Below are 19,321 nucleotides of genomic sequence, written 5' to 3'. Positions count from 1 at the left end.
CTCCACCCGCCCGGGGCCGCCGGTTACCGGGCACCGAGCGGCACCTTCCGGTTCCGGGGTAGGGCCGGGCCGGGCCGTCGCCATGGGACGGAAGAAAAAGACGCTGCACGACTACGCGGCCGAGTTCTCGGAGCTGGCGGTGAAGCGGCACCTCCCGGAGCGGGGCCCGGCCGGGGAGGCGGCGGCGGTGGAGACGCTGTACTGCACCTCCTGCCAGCTGCCCATGCGGGTGCGGCGCGACCGCATCCTGGAGCACCTCTCCTCCGGCCGCCACTACCGCAACCGCCGCCTGCTCCGCCAGCACGGCCTGCGCGCCCCGCTGCTCCTGTGAGTGGGGGGGGCCCCTCCCCGCCGAGGGGTCCCGGTGCCGGGCGGGCAGGGACGGCCCGGCCTCTGCCCCTTCTTCAGTGAGGGAGAGCGGAGTTTCACCCCAACCCTCCTCTTTTTTTACCCAGCTCTGCAGGTCCAGACGTCGGCCCCAGCTTGCCCCTGCAGCTCGACGCACCCGCCCTGCTCTCCCAACCGTCTTTCATCCTCGCCGGCACCAGCACCGGCTACGGCACGATCCCCTCGCTGCCTTCCTACCCCAAGCTGCTGGTCCCCCAACGCCCCGTCGCCGGGGAAGACCCGATGCCCTCCGCCAGCCACCCCTCGGCCCTCGCCGCCTTCCCCCCGAGGATCACGCCTGCCCCCTCAAAGCTGGCTGCCCAAAGAGGGGCTGCGCCCGAGGCCCTCGCGGCGTCGGCCCCGCAGCACAGCGGCAGCGGCGTCGGCCTCGCCCTCTTCGGCATCGGGCTCGTTAATAAAGCCCTCTTCCAAAGCCTGATGGAGGAAAGCGGCTGCTGCTTGCTGTACGTCGTGGAGGACGGGCTGGAGGAGGTGCAGCACGCCTTCGGCGCCGAGTTCCTGGCCGGCACCAGGGTGCTGCGGCAGCAGGACGCCGACGTCGCGCTCAGCGACCAGCGGTACTGTCCGCCGCTACCTCCCGTGCCTGCCTGCTCCCCGCCGCGAGGCTCGGGGCCAGTCTCTCCGTACCACCCTTGCTTTCCTCTCTGGAAAATGCCGCTGCGCCGTAGCAGACCCAGACCGTGCTGGTCGGGGAGCCGTACCCAGACCATGTGGGAACGGAGCGAGACCGAGGGGCCGTTACAGGCTCAGCCCCATGTAGCGTGTCATCCACCCACAGGTGCTTTGGAAGTCCCCGAGAAGCTTAGCTTGACTCATGTACCCAGAATCAACGGAAACTCGGAGGAGTTTAGTTGCAGGCAGTTTTGTTAAACATAAAACCCCCTTATTTTCTCCCGTTCCCATAGAGCAATAACCACTACGCTTTCCGGCTGCCTACCAGTTCTTCTGCCTCAGAGCAGCTGGCTGACTTTGGTGGTTCTTTTGAAACTGAGAAAAGTGAGGATTGCTGTAAATAGGAAAGATTGTGGCGTTTTGCTTTACAGTTGAACTGAACGAGTAACATGTAGTGATGTGGTTACAGTCAGTTCTCAAATTGGTATTGTAAATATCATTGCAAAAGTGGAAGGCAGAGCTTTTAAGAAAGTTGGATTTGATATTTGAAACTAAAGAACAGTTATAAGCTAAGTCATACTGATCACTTGTTCAGCAGCTCTACCACATAAATACTTTCGATTTCACTGCGTGTGTTACCTAGCCTGATTTAATTAGTTTTCGAAGGACACATTTAATAAGACTTGCTCCTCTAAAATGCAGGAAAAGCAATGCAATTCATCATGCCACTTGTGATTTTAACCTATGTATGTCATCCCATACTTCATCCTTGCAAGCAAGTACCAAGTTCCTTTTATAACATAACTTGCTCTTCCAGAGCAGTGGAGTTTTATGTCTTTTTTTAAACTCTTCCTCAAAGTTTAAGGTGGCTGTCATAAAAATAACTGTAACTGAAAGGAGCTTTTGAGCCTTGGTCATTCTAGTAGAAACCTTGTGTTCACTGAAGCTCTTTCTTTCGACTTCTGCAGAGTCTCTGGAGCCATTATTTGTTTGCCACCTGAAGAAGCCTCCAAGATTGTAATAGACGCTTTACGAGCGGGTAAGAGGAACAGCTGAGAATTCAGCTTTTGTCAGTAGTGAGCAGCACACGCAGAGGCAGACCCTGAATGCTTGCTAAACACTTTCCAGGGGAGCACACCTTCTCGTTTCAGCAGGGTCCCTTGAGTTGTGCAGACTGTCTAATTACGTAATGAAAGAGAAATTAGTCTGCTGATGACACTGATGTCAGTGGCTTAACACCAGTGGATTTTGTAGTTTGCACTGTGCTGGTGCCATGCGGAGTGTCCAGCCCTAGAAACAGCACTGGGACCGTCTCTCAAAACAGTCACAGTTCTCAGGGTCTGTAACCTGCTAGTAAAGCCATGGCCAGATTGTGTAAAACTGCAGCCAGGGGCCAGAAGGGAGTTAGTAGCATCAACAAATAAAAAGCCATGCTTCGGTTTCATCAGATATACTTTCTAGAGTGTAATGATGTGTATGTTACTGCAAGATAAAAGCGTTTTCTGCAGACTGTGTCTTGCCTTCAATCCTGCGTTCTGTCCCGTTTTGCACAGGAAAAGGTGTGTTTTGCGAGAGGCTGCCCAGTTTTGACAGGCAGACGGCAGAAGCTTGTTTTGATGAAGCTGACAGATGTGGGAGACCGTTGGTGTGTGGATTCTACAAGTAAGACCAGTATTTTTCTTTTGATTTGTACTGGATAAGAAGCACGTGTCTGAAAGCAGTGTTGATTCCTCAGGCTTTCCTGAATTTGTCCTCAAATAAACTTAGTTTCAGTGCTGCTTGTTAACGTTGTTCATCTGGGCGTTAATTGGATTGGATTAATTCTTTATGCTTAATGGAGATAAAATCTTCCTGTCATGAGATTAAAATAAATGTTCACTTGAATGGATGCTAGTGGGACTCAAATGATGAAGCTTTCAAGATGTGAAAGCTCCATGTTTTTCAGAATGGCCAAAGGCAGCTGGGGTCCACGTCCCTGCAGTCCTTTCGAGGTTTTGCAGATGCTACAACTGGTTGGAGCTTCAGAGAAGGAAACGTTCTGACGGTGCTGTGAGGCGGTTTCTTGGCCTATAGTTTTAGGATGTTTTTTGCTCCTGGTTTTTCAGGGATGTGCAACCCCCAGGTCTGGCCGATCTGTGACTTTATGAAGCGTCCAGCTCCTGAGATCTGCTTTTCACTGCTCTGTTGGAAAGCATTGAGCTTGCGACCCTGGTCAGTCTCATAATGCCCCGTGACATTGAACTTTGCTCATGTATTAGACTTCCATGTGAAACTTCTGCCCGTATGTATCGTACTTCTGGATCTGAGGGTAGCTGCCCTTTTTGTGCTGTTGCGCAGCTTTGTTGTAGTAAACCAGGAATGCCATTGGAAGAAGGCAGTGAATTAGCTGTGCTCTTTAAAATAGCAGAGAAAAAGGCTGCTCTACGAGTATATTTTCGTAATATTGAAAACTCTTCCTTTTTCTGTAACTTTGTTGTATTTTCACTGATTTGCTAATTATATTTTGTACTTACTGGGATGATGCTGATCCTGTGAAATGTAAATACGTGTGTTAGCAAGTATTAGTGAAAGCTCAGAGTAACTCTTCAACAAAAGAACAAGCGACCTTTTGAAGTTCCGTTTAGAGCACTGTCACCAGAGACATGCCAACCCCATCCAGTCCTTACCTTTCTGCTCAGACTGAATTTCCAGACACAGGTCTGCAGAGAGCTGTGCTGTACCTCTGGCTTCTTTCTTATACCTTTGGAAGGGATGGTGCTTGAGGATTATTAACCCTGAGGATTGCAAACTGTGTGGCCATGAAAATTCCACTTGATATTAGAGTTGCTGGCCTATCCGATAGGAATAGATTTATTAATCTTTATAAAGTAATATTTCCACTTGTGACCTTACATCTGGACCCTTAAGATTAAATAATTGAAACAAAAGGACAGTAGATTAATTTTAATTCACTTCTGCTCTGTTAAACTTGGGGTAACTCAGGGAGCTTTGCTGAAAGCCACGAGTGCTGCTTTAGACTTGTGCTCAGTGTTTAACACTGTAAGCTGAGTGCATGTGGATTGTTAGTAAACACGGGATTGTTTTGTGCTCCTCTGCTGAGAACAGTTAATTTCATTGCAAATAAAACTTACTTGGACAAACAGGTCTGTATTTCATATACGCTAATAGGTAATTAGAGCACTATCTGCCCTAATATTTGTCTTCTCCATTTGAGTGCTGTTTGTACAGGTCTGATCCCAGCCATAAGGTCAAACCCACCGAGGGTGTGGTTGACACTCAGGTGAATATAAATGTGTAGGTAGGGCTCTAAGGAGAACTGTAGGTAATTTACTGGACTTTTAATTGCTTTTAGGTCCCCATAGTTTAATTTCACTTAAGTTGTTAGTTTAAGTCTTCACAAGTGCAGCTATTGGGCTCGGTTGCAAGAAGCCGAATTCATAGACAATAAGCGGCTGAACTGGGGAAGCTGTGCCCAGCCCTGTCCGCCCGGTGAGGCTGCATCTGCCTGCCGTGCTCTGCCCTCGGCCTGGCACCAGCGGCCTGGGCCGCTTCCTCCTCCTCCTCCTCCTCCTCTCCCAAACTCTGTACCCCATTCTGGGTTTCTCTTGGAAGGCGCTTCGACCCCGCGCTGCAGTTCCTGTACCAGAAGGTCCGCGACAGCCAGGCGCTGGGGAGGATCCACCGGATATCGACCACCAGCAGCATCTACCCAGCGGCGCCGCTGGGCTTCCTGAAGACTTCAGGTACTGAGCAGCCGGCTCCCGACAGCTTCCTTCGGCAAGGACTGGACGTGTATCCTGCCCCGTGGTCTGGCGGCAAGTCCTCTATGTTTGTGTAGCCCTAAGATGCACGGGTTTTCTTTTGAGGAGCGTTTTCTTTACCAGTCTATTTTTGTTGCATTTTTCTGTTTGCTTTTTAGTATTAGCCTCTTCGATGTAAGGGGCTTTTTATATCGATCTCAGTCCAGTTCAGAAATGTACATTGACTGTGGGTTTTAAATATGGAGACCTTAATGCCCAGTTTTGCTTCTTCCAGGTGGAATTTTTTATAATGCTGCTGTGCATGACATAGATATTGTCAGTTTGTTATTGGGGGAGAGTGCACCGGATACAGTATTTTCACTGGGACATGCATTCTGTGCAGGTAAGAATACATCTTTTGACAGTTTATTGTGTACCTCTGGACTTCAGTACTAAAATTGGGAAGAAAGAGTGTATGAGAGCATGGTAGCCATGACATAATTGTTCCATCATAGAACAGCTGAAAAAATAGTCTAGTGAAGTAGAAGGCAGGTTTCTCGAGAAGTTGTTGTAGACAGGATATTTAGTGATGATTTCTGAATTTTGTCAGAAAATCCCCACTGATGTGAAGTGGTTGCTGTAGAGGTATCCCTGAGCTCTGTATGGCAAGTGAGGGATATCAAGTTTGCCATTTGCAAACCAGAGTGCTGAAAACAATGAGCAAAGCTTGGTGCTTACAGGAATGTCAGTGCAGTCTTTTTCAGCTCTTTGCTTTCTCCAATTTCTCTGGCACTTCCCTGTTGATCTCAGCAGAGATGTGAATTTACTCTGGATTGTGCCAAGCTGACAGGCACGCTCCGGGTTACCAGACTAAATTTAACCATAAAACTGGAAGCTGCCATTTTTTAAGTGGAAATGCAAAGTTTTAATTAAGGTAATTGCAGCTGCTGCCTACCTTGGCTGGCTGCTAGTAAGTGTAGTATGCAATGTTATACCCTACGGTAAAGCATTGAAATGCCACAAACAAAACACCCCAGGGAGGATTTTGTACCATCTGCCTCGTTCTAGCTACGTGCTGGAAGTTGCCTGATCTGGGTTGTCATAAGCAGCAGGGGCAGATGTGTTTGGAAGAAGAAGTGGAAGCCTTTAGGGAGGGCCACGGGCTGGGAAGGTGGAGTTGAGGCCCCGGGGCTGTGTGTTTCTGCAGAGCTTGTCGCTCTCCATCAGAAGCGCCGAGAAAGGTGAACCAGCCTGTGAACGGTGCAGGACGCGCTTCGCTGCCGCCGCCGCTGCCCGACCGAAGGGACCGCGGAGCCGGTGCCGCCGCACGAAGGAAGAGCAGCGCTCTGTCGGCCTGGTTCCTGCTGTGCCTGGTGTGAGCGAGCGCCTTTTTTGTCACTCAGATATGGCCTGCTTGAAGGATGCAGACGCTGTAGCGGTCAGCATGAAATTTCCTAGCGGAGCGATCGTTACTTTGGACGTCAGTCAGCACTGCACCAAATCCTGTGAGCAGAGACTAGAGGTGCGTTCTTCCCCCGGGGCCCGGCCCGGCTCCAGCTTCACCCGCACGTGTTGGCGTGGGGCGGGGTGCAGCAGCCGCGCCTTCCCCAAAACGCCTCTGTACCTCGGCAGCAGTGCGCTGCTTCTCTTTGTTTAATGAGCAACCCGCTTTCTCCTTTATTACCCGAATTTCTGCCTCTCTCTGCGTGTGTTCTGCCAGGGTTACGAGCTGCATGCTGTCATCCTAGAGCAGGAATCGGTGTCAGCTCTCCTGAGGCTGAAATGTTGCCGCACAGTTCATTTGTTGTCTTCCCAGGGTGTTTTTAGGTGTATAGGACACCAAGAGTTAAGGATTTTAAAGGGGAGGAGCAGCATAAACTCAGAGGCAAATTGTCTGTAAATTCCTAAAGCCGTGAATTATAACAGATGCGTGGGCTGGATGTGGGGAGTAATATGTTAAATACTCAAAACAGGAATTTTGCTCAGGTGGAAATAAAAAAAAAAAGTGGAGGTATCACGTAAGCGGAAGCCACTGTACTACAGCCTGTAGCTGGTGATTTCTGTCATGTCTCATCCATACGAGGGGGTATGTCAGTGGTAACTCCTAATTTTAGAAGCTGCTTTCTTCTTGGTTGTAGGTACCAGGGTTTCTGTAGACTAACCAGGTGTTTAAGATCAAAAACATGATAACGTAGAAACGTTGTTCTCTTTCCTGTTTGCTGCCTTCCCTGCAGGTTCATGGTTCCCAAGGGACATTACGGGTGGATAATCAGAATCCCCTGGGGATTACGGAGCACGGGACTTCGGTATCCCTGTATTCACAGACCCAGGCCGATCGCTACCGAGATGCACACAGGGAGCTCTTCCGACACTTTCTGCGAACGCTGAGAGGTAGGACGAAGCTTCCACTGGCGGCTGGCGCAGCTTTTGATTTGCTTTCAGCGAACGCTTCCCTCGGAAGCTGTTCCAAAAAGCAACTGCGATTCGGTGTTTGCGGCCGAAACCCCGAGAAGAAACGAGTAGGTGTGAAACCTGGGAGTGAGATTCGTCGCGGTTCAGATTAAGGCAGCGTTGTGCAGGTGATGGGCGAGCTCCCTGTCAGCACAGGCGGGCTCCAGGGGCCGCCCCGACAGGCGCTGGGTGTTCTCAGGGGACGCGTGTTGAGCAGCCGCCGAAGGAGCTGGGAGTTCGATGGAAGCGCAGGCGACTCGCCCTGTTTCGGTACATGGAAAGGAACGAGCCCGCTTCGGGGGGGGGGGTGGGGGGGCGCTCCTTTCCTCGCTTTGGCGTCGGTGGGGGGGGCGGGGGATGGAGCGTTGATCTGAAACTCTGCTCGGAGAAGAAATTAAAATTGGGAGGGAAAATTACGTCGGACCTTACTGTCATTTGTGAAGACAGCGGCCGCTGGTAATGGCAAGGAGACCCTCATCTAGAGTCCCGGCTGCCCAGAAGGTATAAAAATATTTGTTTTGCTGGCTGTATTGACAAAAAGACAGGATTTTAGTCACAGGGCAGGAAGGAGAAGGGGCTGAAACTTTCTTTTTAAAATCTGAGGCCCCAGCTCAGGGAGCTGAAGAGGGGAGGCCGTGGTGGGCAGTGATGTGCCGAGAGGCAGAGCCAGTGACAATACGGTTTCATGCAGTGCTTCACTCCTGTCCCTGCAGGCAAGGAACCCCCCGTGATAACCAAAGAGCAGTTCCTCGGGACGATTCAGGTCGCTGCAGCTGCGGAGCAGTCCTGGAGAAACGGATCCGCTGTGGACTTGCGCAACGAAGCGACGGCTTCGTCTGTGGTCAAGACTGAGATAATGTGATGGGCGCTGCTGCTTGCCGAGGTGCAGGCTGCTACGGCAGGGTCTTTCCACCTAGCGACGTCACCACTGTCACCTTAAAATAAGTCTCGTGGTTTTGACAACCCCGTGGGGGGTGCCCAGGAGACGGAGGCGCTTTCGAACCCGAAGCGCTCGGTGCTGAGGCTGCGCGTCGGCCAGAGCCCCTGAGAAACTCCGGGCGGTTTCACCCAGGTGGCTTTTTCCTCCTGGAGAGCTGTGCTGGCTGGGGAGCTGTTTTCCTGGGAGAAGAGCGCTGCTCCTGGGGCCGTGGTAAGGCGGGGCAGACCCCCCCGCCCCCGCCTGGGGTGATGGGAACGGTGCGAGCGGGCGCCTTTCCTGGCAGCTCCACGAGCGAGATGGTGAAATGCCCCAAAATACAGGAGAGTCCCTCTGGCCCCTGCTCATTTCCCAGCAGTATGTGCAGGAATGGGACTGAGCTCGCCTCTGGGCCTCCCATTTATTGTTTTGTTTGTTGGTTTTACTTGGTTTTCTAAACCTTTTTGAAAAGAGGTTATGACCTCATTTTCTTGGGAGGTGAGGAAAAGAAGGAAAAGCAGGGAGGGAGACCTCCGACATCCCTGATGTTAGAGAGACAAGAAACTTTGTAGTAAGACCAGAAGCGAAGGCTCTTCCGTGGGGGAGCAAGGCACTTGGGCGTGTCAGTAGTCAACACTGCATTTTTAAAGGGTTTTTTCAGAATGCAATCTGTGAATTTGTACAGGGGCCCCGTGCGACATCTGTTACCGGGACACGCGGCGGGGAGGTGGGTTATCGGCACCCGGGCTGAGCGCTGGGGCGAGGGAGCTGCCTGCAGGCTGTGGTTTTCCTTAAATGCAAATGTGTGTGAACGTTTTAGCAGCAAACAAACCGATAATCGCGTTCTTTGAGTGTAGGAAGGGCATCTGATTGCATATTTTAAATGTATTTTTTCTTACAGTCCAGCTGATTTTGGAACACACAGCACAGAAAAAGATAGTGCCTTCAACAACAGGCGAGTCTGCTTTTAAAGCAGGTTCCTTGGACCTTCTCAGTCTTGTCTCGAGCTCACTGCAGACCTGTGGGTTTGACCGTTCCCATCTGTTTCTCACACGCCAGTTTTCAAGATCTTTTGAAAGCTTTTTTTATTGCATTAAAATGACATTCTTGCCTTGAGTTCACAAACGACACTTCTTGCAAGATTCTTTAGTTCAATCGATTCCCAGTTCCCACACATGGAATGTATATCACTAAAACTAGAAATAGCGGTGGCATTTATAACTGGAGACAATTCTCTCATGGAAATTGGTTTTAACGGTGTAATTTTTCAAACTCAGAGAAGCTATGTCTTAACGATAAAGATCGCTATCAATTTAATTCTCAGTTGGTAGTCATTTATTGAAAATGGAAGCTTTTACCTAGAAAGAAGTAGGCACTTGCCGCTCTGTAACCCCTGCAGCCGTTCATCCACTGCAGGCGGGTTTCTGCCGGGGGGACGCCCCGGGGCGGTTTGTCCCGACGGCTGGAAGGGCCGAGGGGCTGGATGGAGCAGAGCGGCTCGGACCCGCCCGGGGCAGCCGCTGGCGCAGGAGGACGCTTTCTGTACAACGGAAGCGAGATTTTAGCTGCCAGACGTTGCGATTCCCACATGTGCTTGTGTAGTGGTACGGAAAGAAAAAGGAGAAACCACAACTATAAAAATAACGTGTTTTCCCAAGGTAATGTTACAAAAAACCACCGTTCGTGCCATGTTGGAGTGTGTGGGTTAATACTGCCCGAAGAAGCCGTAGTTAACGTGGAAAACGTGAATGATTGTTTCAAAACCTTTAAAGCATTAAGGTGCTTTAATCAGCTGTTCTCTGAGGACAGAGGTTCGCATTTCGGCGACGCCGAAGGAGCGGGGCTGCCGGTTGGTGTGGTGCGGAGGGGCCTCGAGGGAGAGGAGGCCCCGTCCCGCGCGCCAAAGGCTCGGAGCTGCTCGGGGACCCCAGGAGGACAGCGGGAGGAGCTGGGGGGGCACGTCCGGAGCTGGCGCTGGTTTTCCCCCCCTGATCCTTCACTTGGGGACAGACGCTGGGCTGGTGGAGGCGAAGGGGCGTCTCGGGTGAGCCCTGGTGGGACTTGAGCTCTTCCCTCGCTCCCCGGGCTTTGCGCAGGGTTCCCTTGCTCCCGCCCAGCCCCGGGGAGGGGGGTGGTGGCTCTGCCCCCCCGGGGGTCCCCATCGCAGGGGAGATGCAGCAGTGGCCTCTCAGGCTGCCCAAAATCTCGAGCGACCCAAGGTTGAGGGGGCAGAGGAAGCAGCTCCCTCCCGCCCCTGGTGCTGGGGCAGCCTCTGACGCGCCCCGGGCCTGCCGGGGGACGTCACCTTCTGAAACCTGCAGCCACGAGTGGGGCAGGGAGAGAGGGAACGCGCCTGCCTGTCTCCTTGCTCTTCTGCTGAGGTTTTTTTTTTTTTGTTTTTTTTTTTTTTTTTTTTTTTTTTTCCCAGCCTGAATCAACAGACAAATTACGCCTGGAAAAAACGACCAGAAACAGAAAACAAAACTGGAAAGACCTCACATGCTCACCTAGTCCAAAAGTCCTAGATCCAAAGTTGGATCAAATTTACACCTCCCACGTTCCTGCTCGCTAGCTCTAACCCGTCTGCAAAACCGCCCCAACGGAGCAGGGGGGGATTATCCAGACCTCTGACTTCCCGGGAGAATTCGCTCACTTGCCCCCTCCTCTGCAATTGTGTGGAAGATATTCAGAGGAGGGAAAAAAAAAAAAAAAAAGAATTTTTAATAGATAAGGCTGGAGACGTGATTTTCCGCATGTTTACATGCTAGAACATGAAATTAATTTACTTGATACTACAGTGTCTCAGGAGTAAGTATCAATTTTTATAGCTTACATGAAAATAAATCTTTTTTTCTCCTTACAGCACAATGTGTATACTGTATGTACATTTGCTTCTGTTTATATACACAAATACTTAAGTACGTGAACACACCGGGAACTGACAAACAGCTGCTTTTCTGCTCTACAGAGAACGGAAGGGAGCGGGGACGTTTTGGCAGTTCGTCAGGAAAGCGGATTGTGGTGCTTTGCATCAGTCACTGACATCATCTGTCCAGAAAAGGGAACGGGTGAGGGCTCAGTCCTTGTTACAGTGATTGAGACCTGTCGGATTCGGGCACCACGGCGGGTACGGATCGGGGTCGGTAAGCAGTACCGAAGGCTGCTCTCCCGAAGAGAAAAGCCTGCCGTCTTTTCGCCGCGCCCGCCGGACGCGCGGCTGCTCCAGTCAAACACAAACCAGCCTGAAGCACCGGCAGGTGCCTCCCGCGCCGCGGGCAGGCAGCGAACCCGCGCGGCTCGGTGGGCTGGCTCAGCCGCCCTCCTCCTCCTCATCCTCCTCCTCATCCTCCTCCTCCCTGCTGCCGCCGAAGCCACTGCGGTTTCCCCTCTGGGGCTGGCGCCTCCTGCGCGGCTCGGGGCCGTGCTTTCACACACAGCTCACAGTTCCCCTCCAGACAACAAAATTACACTTTTCCAGACGCCCAAGGCGGAAAATATCTTTCACAGGGGGTTTCATTTCCCCCAGGTCTCTTGCTGCTGCCTCCTGGAGACCCTCAGTTGATCTCTCCCTCCGTGAATTCTTCCTTTATGGACTGTTTGCGAGATTTGCAGTCCGGGAGGTCGAACCCAAAGTCTGCCCACTCGTCGGCCCCGCCGCGGTTGGGGATGGTGATGGTGTGGCGCACGCGGAAGTGCACGGCCTCCATCACGCGCTGCCGCTGAAGCTCGCCCGAGCTGCCGATGGAGATGGTGGAGGCGTTGCTGCTGGAGCGGATGAGCTGCTGGGCCCCGTAGTCGTGGCTCTGTTTGAGCTCCTGCAGACCTCTCCAGATGATCATCCTGTACTGCTCCGGGATCTTCAGTGCTCCGAGATCCTGGAAGAACAACACGGCTGAGGCGGAGCCGGCGGAGACGCGACTGCACCGGCAGAAGCGAGCCCTGGAGCCCCGAGCTTGTGCTTTGGGGGGCACGATGCCCAAGCACGCCGCGGCGGGGGGCTGGACCTCCCCTGGGTCACAGCACCAGGCCCCTGGGTGCATCCCCCACGGGCCATTTCTCATTTGTAACCAACAGCCCGTTGACCAGTTACTCAAACACAGCTTGGCAGGTTAGACCGTTTTTTTTTTTTTTTTTTGATCTCTTTTTTTGGGGGGGGTTCGGGTTCACATGAAACTGATGTGGAAAGAGGAGCGAGGGGGCCTCTCCCCTTCAGACGCAGGTTGCGGAGCAGCGTGTGAAGCGTCCTCACATCTGCTCTCCGGGGCGAGGAGCCGTCAGCGGGGCTGGCTTCTCCTCACCCCGGCGTCACTAAGGCACCGAGCGGGGCGTCGCAGGTGCTACGACACCGAGGGCTGCAGTTGTAAAGCCAAACGAGGTCAAAAACCTCAGGACTGGGGGGTCTGCAGCAGAGCGAACACTGTCATAGCGGAGAGCTGCCAGAGATCCATGTTAATGCCAAACACAGAGACTCGTGGGTGTTAACTAGAGAAGACAGCGACTATGCAATTAGTAACTACAAACGCCGACTCGGACAGACAGCTCAGCGATCTGGTACAAGTTTTGGCCATACCAAACGTTTCCTTTGACAGTTTACAGACGGTCACGGAGTTAGTTCAGAAAACGGTCCAAAACCAGGCTAAGGTTACACAACTGGCCCCAGCTACCAATGAAAAATCATCGTGTCTCCAACAGCCGCATCACCAAAGCGCGGTCGCGTGTTTTATTGCAGCTGCCGGGCAGACGACAGCTACTGCAGCCTGCCTGGGGCAGAGCGGCAGCGGGGCAGGAGCTTTGCCTCAGCCAAAGCACCAACTCCGGGACTTACAGGGTTTGCTGTGGCTCAGAGGGCTTAAGATTATCTTTTTTTTTCCTTCCTTTCTTCTCGTTACCCTGCCGGGCTGGGGAAGCCCCTGCTTCAGTGCTGCCCTCGATCCCGTCACCGGGAATGGCAGCAGCAGAGGGCTGACAAGCTCAGGTACTTCTAGCATCCTGTCTACTATTTTCATGCCAGCTTTTGCCTGACCTGGGCTATGTGATTCCAGGGTTCCCTTAACACAAATCTCCCGGGCTTGACTCCCTTATTTCAGCCTCTCTTGTCTTTAACGGGAAGACGCCAGATCCATTGAAAACTCGCTGGACTGCAGTGGTGGTGTTCCTGCTGGCTCGGTGGGCTTTGGGTGGTTTTGCTGAGCACCTCAGCCGGTTTTTCTGTGTTAGGTGGAAAATCTACCTGAGGTCTGGTCTGGGGATCTTTTAGCTCTTTTGTTTGTGACAGTCTGGAAGAACCAATTGGGACTATTGTGGTTGCTACTGATGACTGAGCTACCGGTAAATCCAAAGGACCAGAACAGATGTGTAAAGGGAAGGCAGAAACCCAGGGCAGCATATATTCTGGGTGGCGGGTTGGTGCACAGTTTTCCCTTTCTTTTAAAACAGTTTTGTCCTTGCTTTTTAGATCAACGGCTGATAGAAACAAGTGGTAAGAACAGATCTTCCCAAAGCATTTACCTCTATGGATAGGTTCTGCAGGTGGTAAATATTCTGTAACCCTTGTGAGGTGAAATAGTCGATGCAGTTTGGACACCCCAATCCTGTTAAAAAACTGCAGAAAAAATTTGGAAAATAAAGTGGCATTAACTTCTCATGAACAAAAGCTGTGCTCATAACCCTCGCTGCAGCAGCAAAGCGTGTCTGAGGTCAGTGAGGAGGTGGGGGGCTGCAGGGGGGCTGCGCTGAGCCCCTGCTGCCCTGGCCCCCCAGTGCCCCCCAAGCACCCAGGGGCGGCGGGCAGGAGCTGGGGGTGCTGCCGCTGCTCGGGCCGCTGGTTTGGCTGTGGCTGTTGCCTTGCCACTCATGTCAAAGTGAAGCATGTGATGTTGTTCATTCCTAAAACTACTTTTTTTTTTTTTTTTTTTTTTTTAATTTTTCCTGATTATCAGAGGTTTCAGCTGAACTTGGAATCACCTGGGGAGGGAGAGGCGGCCAGGCCGTGCTGGGGGCGGCAAGGCTGGTCTGCAACGTGCAGGCTGGTGGGGCTGGGGGTATTTTGCACGTCACGCTGGGCTGCAGCTACGCGCCTCTAGCTGCACGTACGGCCTCCCTGGCTTCCGTGGGGCGGCTCTCAAAACGTCTGTGGTCTTTTTAAAGACTGAAACATTAAAAAGTGGCTGCGGACCCGTTAATGCCTTCCTGACGGCAATAAGCCGTGGGGAGCAATTTCCAGACGCTGCTGGTAAGGAGGGGGAAGGGGCGTGTTTGCAGAGCTACGGGCCAGTTTGACGTGCGGGAAGAGCCTCTCGTCTGGATGCACTGAATTTTTAATTGAGCAGGGACAGATTACGCAGGTAGAGGTATGTGAGGGCAATAGAGGTTTCTGACTGGTAGGTAGCTGGGCTTTAGTTTCTGAGATGAGAAGGATGGTCTATGTGATTTCGTGAGCAGTGATTTCTCAGTTGGGACCAGTTGCTAGACAGATCTGAAGGTTAGAGTGCGGGACAACAGCGAGAAACATCAGAGGACAAGACAGCGAGGGCGTCGGACGCGTTCCCTACCTGACGAGGCTGGGATCGGGGTTGTAGGGCGGAGGGGGGGTGCAGTGTGATCCGGACACCATGGACTGGGACGAGTGGCCCCCGTTCATCTCTCCGTTGGGCTGCATGGGGTGGCTGTTCAGCATCCCGGGTCCTGGGCCGCGGCCGTGCCGGGCGCGACAAACAGAGCCGTTAGGCATCCCCCCCATGCGTGAGAACCACCCGCGCCCTCGGCAGCCAGCCGCGGCTGCGGCGCCAGCCCCTTACCCACGGGCCCCAGGCTGGGCGTGGAGCTGGAGCTGTGCTGCGCTGGCTGCCCCACCAGCTGGCTGACGGAGGGCAGCTTGTTGATGCCGCCGCCGCCGTGAACTTTGTTCATGGGCGAGAGGACGGGACCGTAGGAAGAAGGCGTCTGCAGCTGACTCCTGCCCGGGGAAGCCAAGCGGATGTTCAGCCTGAGTGGGGGGGGGATGGAGCCACCCTGCCCTGGCCCCCCAGCTCCCCTCCGGCCCGTTGGATTTTCCTGCTGAGGCCCCAGCCCTTGCTAAGGGCCAGGCGTTCCGCAGACGTGCTGGGAGCCGGTGACCAGCCCCAGACTGGGGCTGCTGGGGGGGTTTTCCGTGGGCTCCGGCCGTACTTACTGCCTCTGCAGAAGCTGCTGCTGCTGCTGCCGGTAAGAGTCAACCAGCTGCTGCGGGACCAGCTCCACCAGCTCCAGGCTCTCCTTTATCTTCATCAGGATCTCAAAGTTCTCCCGGCCTCGCACCTGGAGGAGGGAACAAGCCCAAGGCTTTGCTTTGTTCCCCTCCCACCTGGCCACTTTCCTCACGGCCCCGTTTTTCCACCCGGCCACACAAGGTGCTGTGTCACTGTGGCCAGGGACTCTTTGGGGGTCCAGGACTCCCCTGGACACGTGCGTTCATAGATGCTTTTGCTCCTCTTCTCTAGGTCTCTGCTCAGCCCACGCGCCTGCAGCTCTGCGGACACGGTACAACCCCCTCCCGCCCACCATCGCGCCCCAGGGCCTTTCTCACAGAGGGGACAATGCAGCTCACCAACACTTACAGGCACGTAATACATCTCCTCCTCCCCGTGCCTCCGTTTCTTAATGCTCGTCCCCAGTGCTGGGATGCCCTGGGGGCTCTGCTTGAATGCTGGAAAGGAGAGAGGAAGAGCGTTGGCACGCAGTCCTCGGGAGGGCAGGACACAGCTGGGAGCTCCTCGGCTCCCTGCAGGATTTAAGCTCAAGCCCCGCAGGATGCTAGCGGCTCACCCGGGTTCTGGCCCCTTCATTAGGGATAATAACGAAGAGCAGATGTATCTGGATGTGAAACCACAAAGAGCTTTGCACTCTGGAGGGAAAAGGGAGTTGGGTCCTATTTATGAGACTTTAGACTTGGTCAGGAAAGGTCAAGGTGTCTGGCCTGGGTGTGGATCTGAGCCCGCCCTCCTGGAGCGCAGTGATTTCGGGTGCAACGGGAAAGGGGCTGAGGCAGAAGCAGCCACTTAGCTTTGAGCGGTGAGGGGGGGTGGCAGTGCCCTGAGCCCCCCCCCCGCCCCCGGCGAGGGGACTCACTGCGTTTGTTGGCGTTGCCGTTTTTAGCTGCGCTCTCGTTCAGGGCCTGTTGCTCTCGGTAATGGTCTTCATCAGCTTTGCGGTCTCTGCCGGGACAGGCGCAGATCCGTCCCTCGAACGATCTCCTTCCTAGGACCTGGCCGCTGGGAGGAGAGAGAAATTGGTGACCCTATTTCTGCTTGGGAAGCGCATCACAGCGCGGTCCAGCTCCGACCCCAGAGCAGCGCCGTGCCTTCCCCTCCTGCCGTGGGGAGGGATTGCTCGGGAAGCAGACGAGCCCCCAAGGGACTGAGCGCAGGGAGCCCCCCAGCAGCCGTTTCAGGGAGGAAGAGGAGCTCCTGGGGCAGAGGAAGGCTCCAGCTGCAGGGGGAGAAGCCAACATTGGGCTGCGCTCCCGGTCGCTCTGTGCCAGCCCTTTTTCTAGCCGAAAGAGAAGAGCTTTTCCACTGCCTCGGGCTGGGGCTGCCCTGTCCCCGTCCCCTGGGGGTGCTCCCTGCAGGGGACAATCCCTTCCCGAGGGCCCCCAGCCCTCCCGCAGCAGGGAGGGACACCCGACCCTGCTCCGACAGCCACTCACTCTCTCGTCTCCAGGGTGATGATGATGAGGATGGGCCTCCTGTTCATCCCTCCCACGCAGCTGCTGTTGCACATGAAGTTGTACAGGATGGTGGTGAACTCGGTCCCCACCTGCCCAGGAGGGGAGAGCAGGCGCTGAGCGGGGAGCGATAGGGGGAGGCACCTTGGCAGGGCAGCACCTGGGCCGGGCGGTGTGGGGGTGGTCCCAGCTGGGACGTGGATGAGGACTGTGGGGGCCCCCAGGGCAGGACTGGAGGGGATGTCCCTTTGCACCCCACTTCCCAGGAGCGGGATGCTCTGGGACGCTTCACCAGGCTGGGAGCTGCAGGTGCTGGAACATAGCTGCTGCCGGCACGGGGAGCAAGCAGGGGGTGGCCTTAGATGTGGCAGGGCAAGCAGGACGCTCCTGCCCTTTGTGTCCCCCCAGGCAGCCCCGTCCCCAGCGGGTTCACCCGCAGCCCCAGCAGAATCCTGGCGCGAGGCAGGGGCTGGTCCTGCCCCCCCACCCCGGGTGCAGCCGGGTACCTGCGGGGGCTCGTAGGGCACCATCACGCTCTGCCTTCCAGTCACAGGGTCATCCACGTACTGGGAGAGGTTGTTGCCCTCCACCCGGATGAGGTGGCTGGCCGGGGCTGCCTGGCCTGCAAGGCAAACGGCCGCGTTAGGGGACGCGGCTGCGCGGGACGCGCGTCCCCGGGCGCACGGGCAGCGCTCACCGTCGTTGAAGTCACGGCCGAGCTCATGGTTGGGGCAGCGCTTCACCACTTCGGTGACGTGCTCTGCCTTCTTGTAGACGGGCATGGCCCGGATGATGGTGCCCGGGGGCGGCGGCGTGGACACCTTCATCTGGATGGGACATGTTTTTGCAATCTGACAGTAGAGTTTCTTCAGCAGCGGGGAGTACTGGAAAAGAAGAAGCGCCGATGAGGTGAATGTCACTGGGCTCGACAGGGTGGCGGAGGCTCCCCGGCCTGCCCTCGGCCTCCTGCAGCCACAGGTTCCCTTCCCTGCGCGGGGGCTCGTGCTGGGCTGGGGCCGATGCTCCCGTCTGCGCCCAGACAGGCGTTTCTCTTCCCTCGGCTCCTCTCAGCCGCCCGCCCGCTACTTCCTCACCCCTCCGAGTGAAACGCGAACAAGGCAGTACAGCAGCAAATTACAATAATGACTTGTAAAAGCAATTACCGCCTATCGTACTGCAGCCACGCTGGAGGGACTGTGCCAGGGCCTGGCTGCTCCGTGTCCCGGCCAGGGAATCGCCCCCGCGGCAGCTCCGTCACGGATCGCAGCCTTGCAAACCGCGATGGCGCGTTCCCAGAGCGTTGTAGGGGGACAGCGACCAAAGGAAATTCAGCCTGCCTTTGCGGAAACTGTTTATTTCCCCTGGAAACATTTAAATATGACCAAATTCGCCCACATTACATCGTATCCGCTTTCCATGTAAACCAGATAAAACCACCTACTGGGTGCAGGGCCGGGCGCTGTAGGAAGGGTTTCCCAGCTAGCCTGAGCGCTCTGGCAGAGCGGGAGCACCCACTACACTGTGACCTAGAGGAAATCTTGCTGAAAATCAGCGTAAACCCTCATTCATACATCACTCAGCCTGTTTTGGAGATGTTACCGCACACAGCTCCTGGCTGAGCTGAGGGCTGGGAGCACCACAGGCACTGATGCACCACAGCTGAGGGAAATTGTGCTTAACGTCATTAAGAGAATCACAGCTAATTATGCAGGACCTGGAGTTTAATTCTGACTAGCATGTGTGACGCAGACAGGGTTTGCCCTGAGCATGGCCCGATCCTTTGCAGCAGCTCATGGTGACAGCGGTGGCTCACAGAGGGGACGTGGCAGGGACTGCTCCCCGGCGCTGGAGGATGCTCTGGAGCCTCTTGTTAATAGAAAGTGGCTCGTGACCACTAAAACACTCCCTGGGGGGGCACGGCGGGGTTTGCTCGGTTATGGAGTGAGAGGCAAAATCCTCTCTTGAGGACTGTGGACCTGCTCAGCACGGGGGGAGCTCCTGGTGATGATTGCAGCTGGGAAGGGAATGGCAGCCTGCAGAAAGAGACAGCCCCACAGAGCAGCCCGGCCACAAGTGCCCCCCCGCAGCAAGGCGGGGGCTGGAGGGGGGCAGAGGCTGCCCGCCGCCTCGAGAGAAGGGGTGGGCAAGGCAGAGCCCGTCCTTCACCTTCCCGTAAGCGCGTGCCTCGGCTCCCAGGTGCGGGGATGTGCAATTCCCTTCCACCTCACCAGTGCCACGCTGTTTTTCATCTCACAAAGAATGTGTTTGCTATACAAGAGCCCACCCCTGCCGCACAGAGAGAAGCCAGTCCCTGCATGGCAGGGCATGTTCCTGCTCAAAGTATTTTATCTCAGCCCCACAACATCGCGCCTGATGCCAAAAAAATACCACCGTGCAGAGTATTTGTGAGGATGTTAAAGCTTGTCCTGAGCCATCCCAGTACAGGTGTGCAGAGGCTAGCGAGGCTGCTGTGCCGTGAGCCGCCTGCTCGGC

General features: G+C 54.7%; 2 protein-coding genes across 3 annotated transcripts in view; one reads left to right on the top strand and one right to left on the bottom strand.

The window, feature by feature from the left end:
- The first annotated feature begins 43 nt into the window (after positions 1-43).
- Positions 44-10,558, top strand: LOC116965288 (myo-inositol 2-dehydrogenase-like). Of its 2 annotated transcripts, XR_006165500.1 has the most exons (10): positions 44-327; positions 456-965; positions 1,989-2,059; positions 2,574-2,682; positions 4,633-4,763; positions 5,056-5,163; positions 6,164-6,282; positions 6,995-7,151; positions 7,925-8,361; positions 9,029-10,558. XR_006165500.1 is itself a non-coding variant. In XM_042794632.1 (9 exons), exons 1-9 carry the CDS (start codon positions 83-85, stop codon positions 8,071-8,073), a joined length of 1,599 nt encoding a protein of 532 aa, XP_042650566.1. In that variant the 5' UTR covers positions 44-82; the 3' UTR covers positions 8,074-10,558. The 2 variants fall into 2 exon arrangements, 1 of the variants encoding a protein (XP_042650566.1); XM_042794632.1 differs by having other exon boundaries at positions 7,925-10,558.
- A 371-nt stretch (positions 10,559-10,929) lies between these two features.
- Positions 10,930-19,321, bottom strand: part of TP73 (tumor protein p73) — a 28,645-nt gene continuing 20,253 nt past the window's right edge. The window contains exons 5-14 of the mRNA XM_033007650.2: positions 17,526-17,712; positions 17,335-17,450; positions 16,811-16,920; positions 16,234-16,376; positions 15,723-15,811; positions 15,299-15,423; positions 14,925-15,082; positions 14,679-14,811; positions 13,636-13,729; positions 10,930-12,002 (exon numbers count right to left, since the gene is read on the bottom strand). Of these exons, the coding sequence (XP_032863541.1) occupies positions 11,682-12,002; positions 13,636-13,729; positions 14,679-14,811; positions 14,925-15,082; positions 15,299-15,423; positions 15,723-15,811; positions 16,234-16,376; positions 16,811-16,920; positions 17,335-17,450; positions 17,526-17,712 (1,476 nt within the window). The 3' untranslated portion in view covers positions 10,930-11,681. The remainder of the gene's footprint in view (positions 12,003-13,635; positions 13,730-14,678; positions 14,812-14,924; positions 15,083-15,298; positions 15,424-15,722; positions 15,812-16,233; positions 16,377-16,810; positions 16,921-17,334; positions 17,451-17,525; positions 17,713-19,321) is intronic.

Source organism: Tyto alba, unplaced genomic scaffold, assembly GCF_018691265.1.
Source record: "Tyto alba isolate M040663 unplaced genomic scaffold, T.alba_DEE_v4.0 Super-Scaffold_20000042, whole genome shotgun sequence".
Taxonomy (NCBI): domain Eukaryota; kingdom Metazoa; phylum Chordata; class Aves; order Strigiformes; family Tytonidae; genus Tyto; species Tyto alba.
Note: the sequence above shows the minus strand (reverse complement) of the source record. Positions and strands in the feature narration are given on the sequence as shown.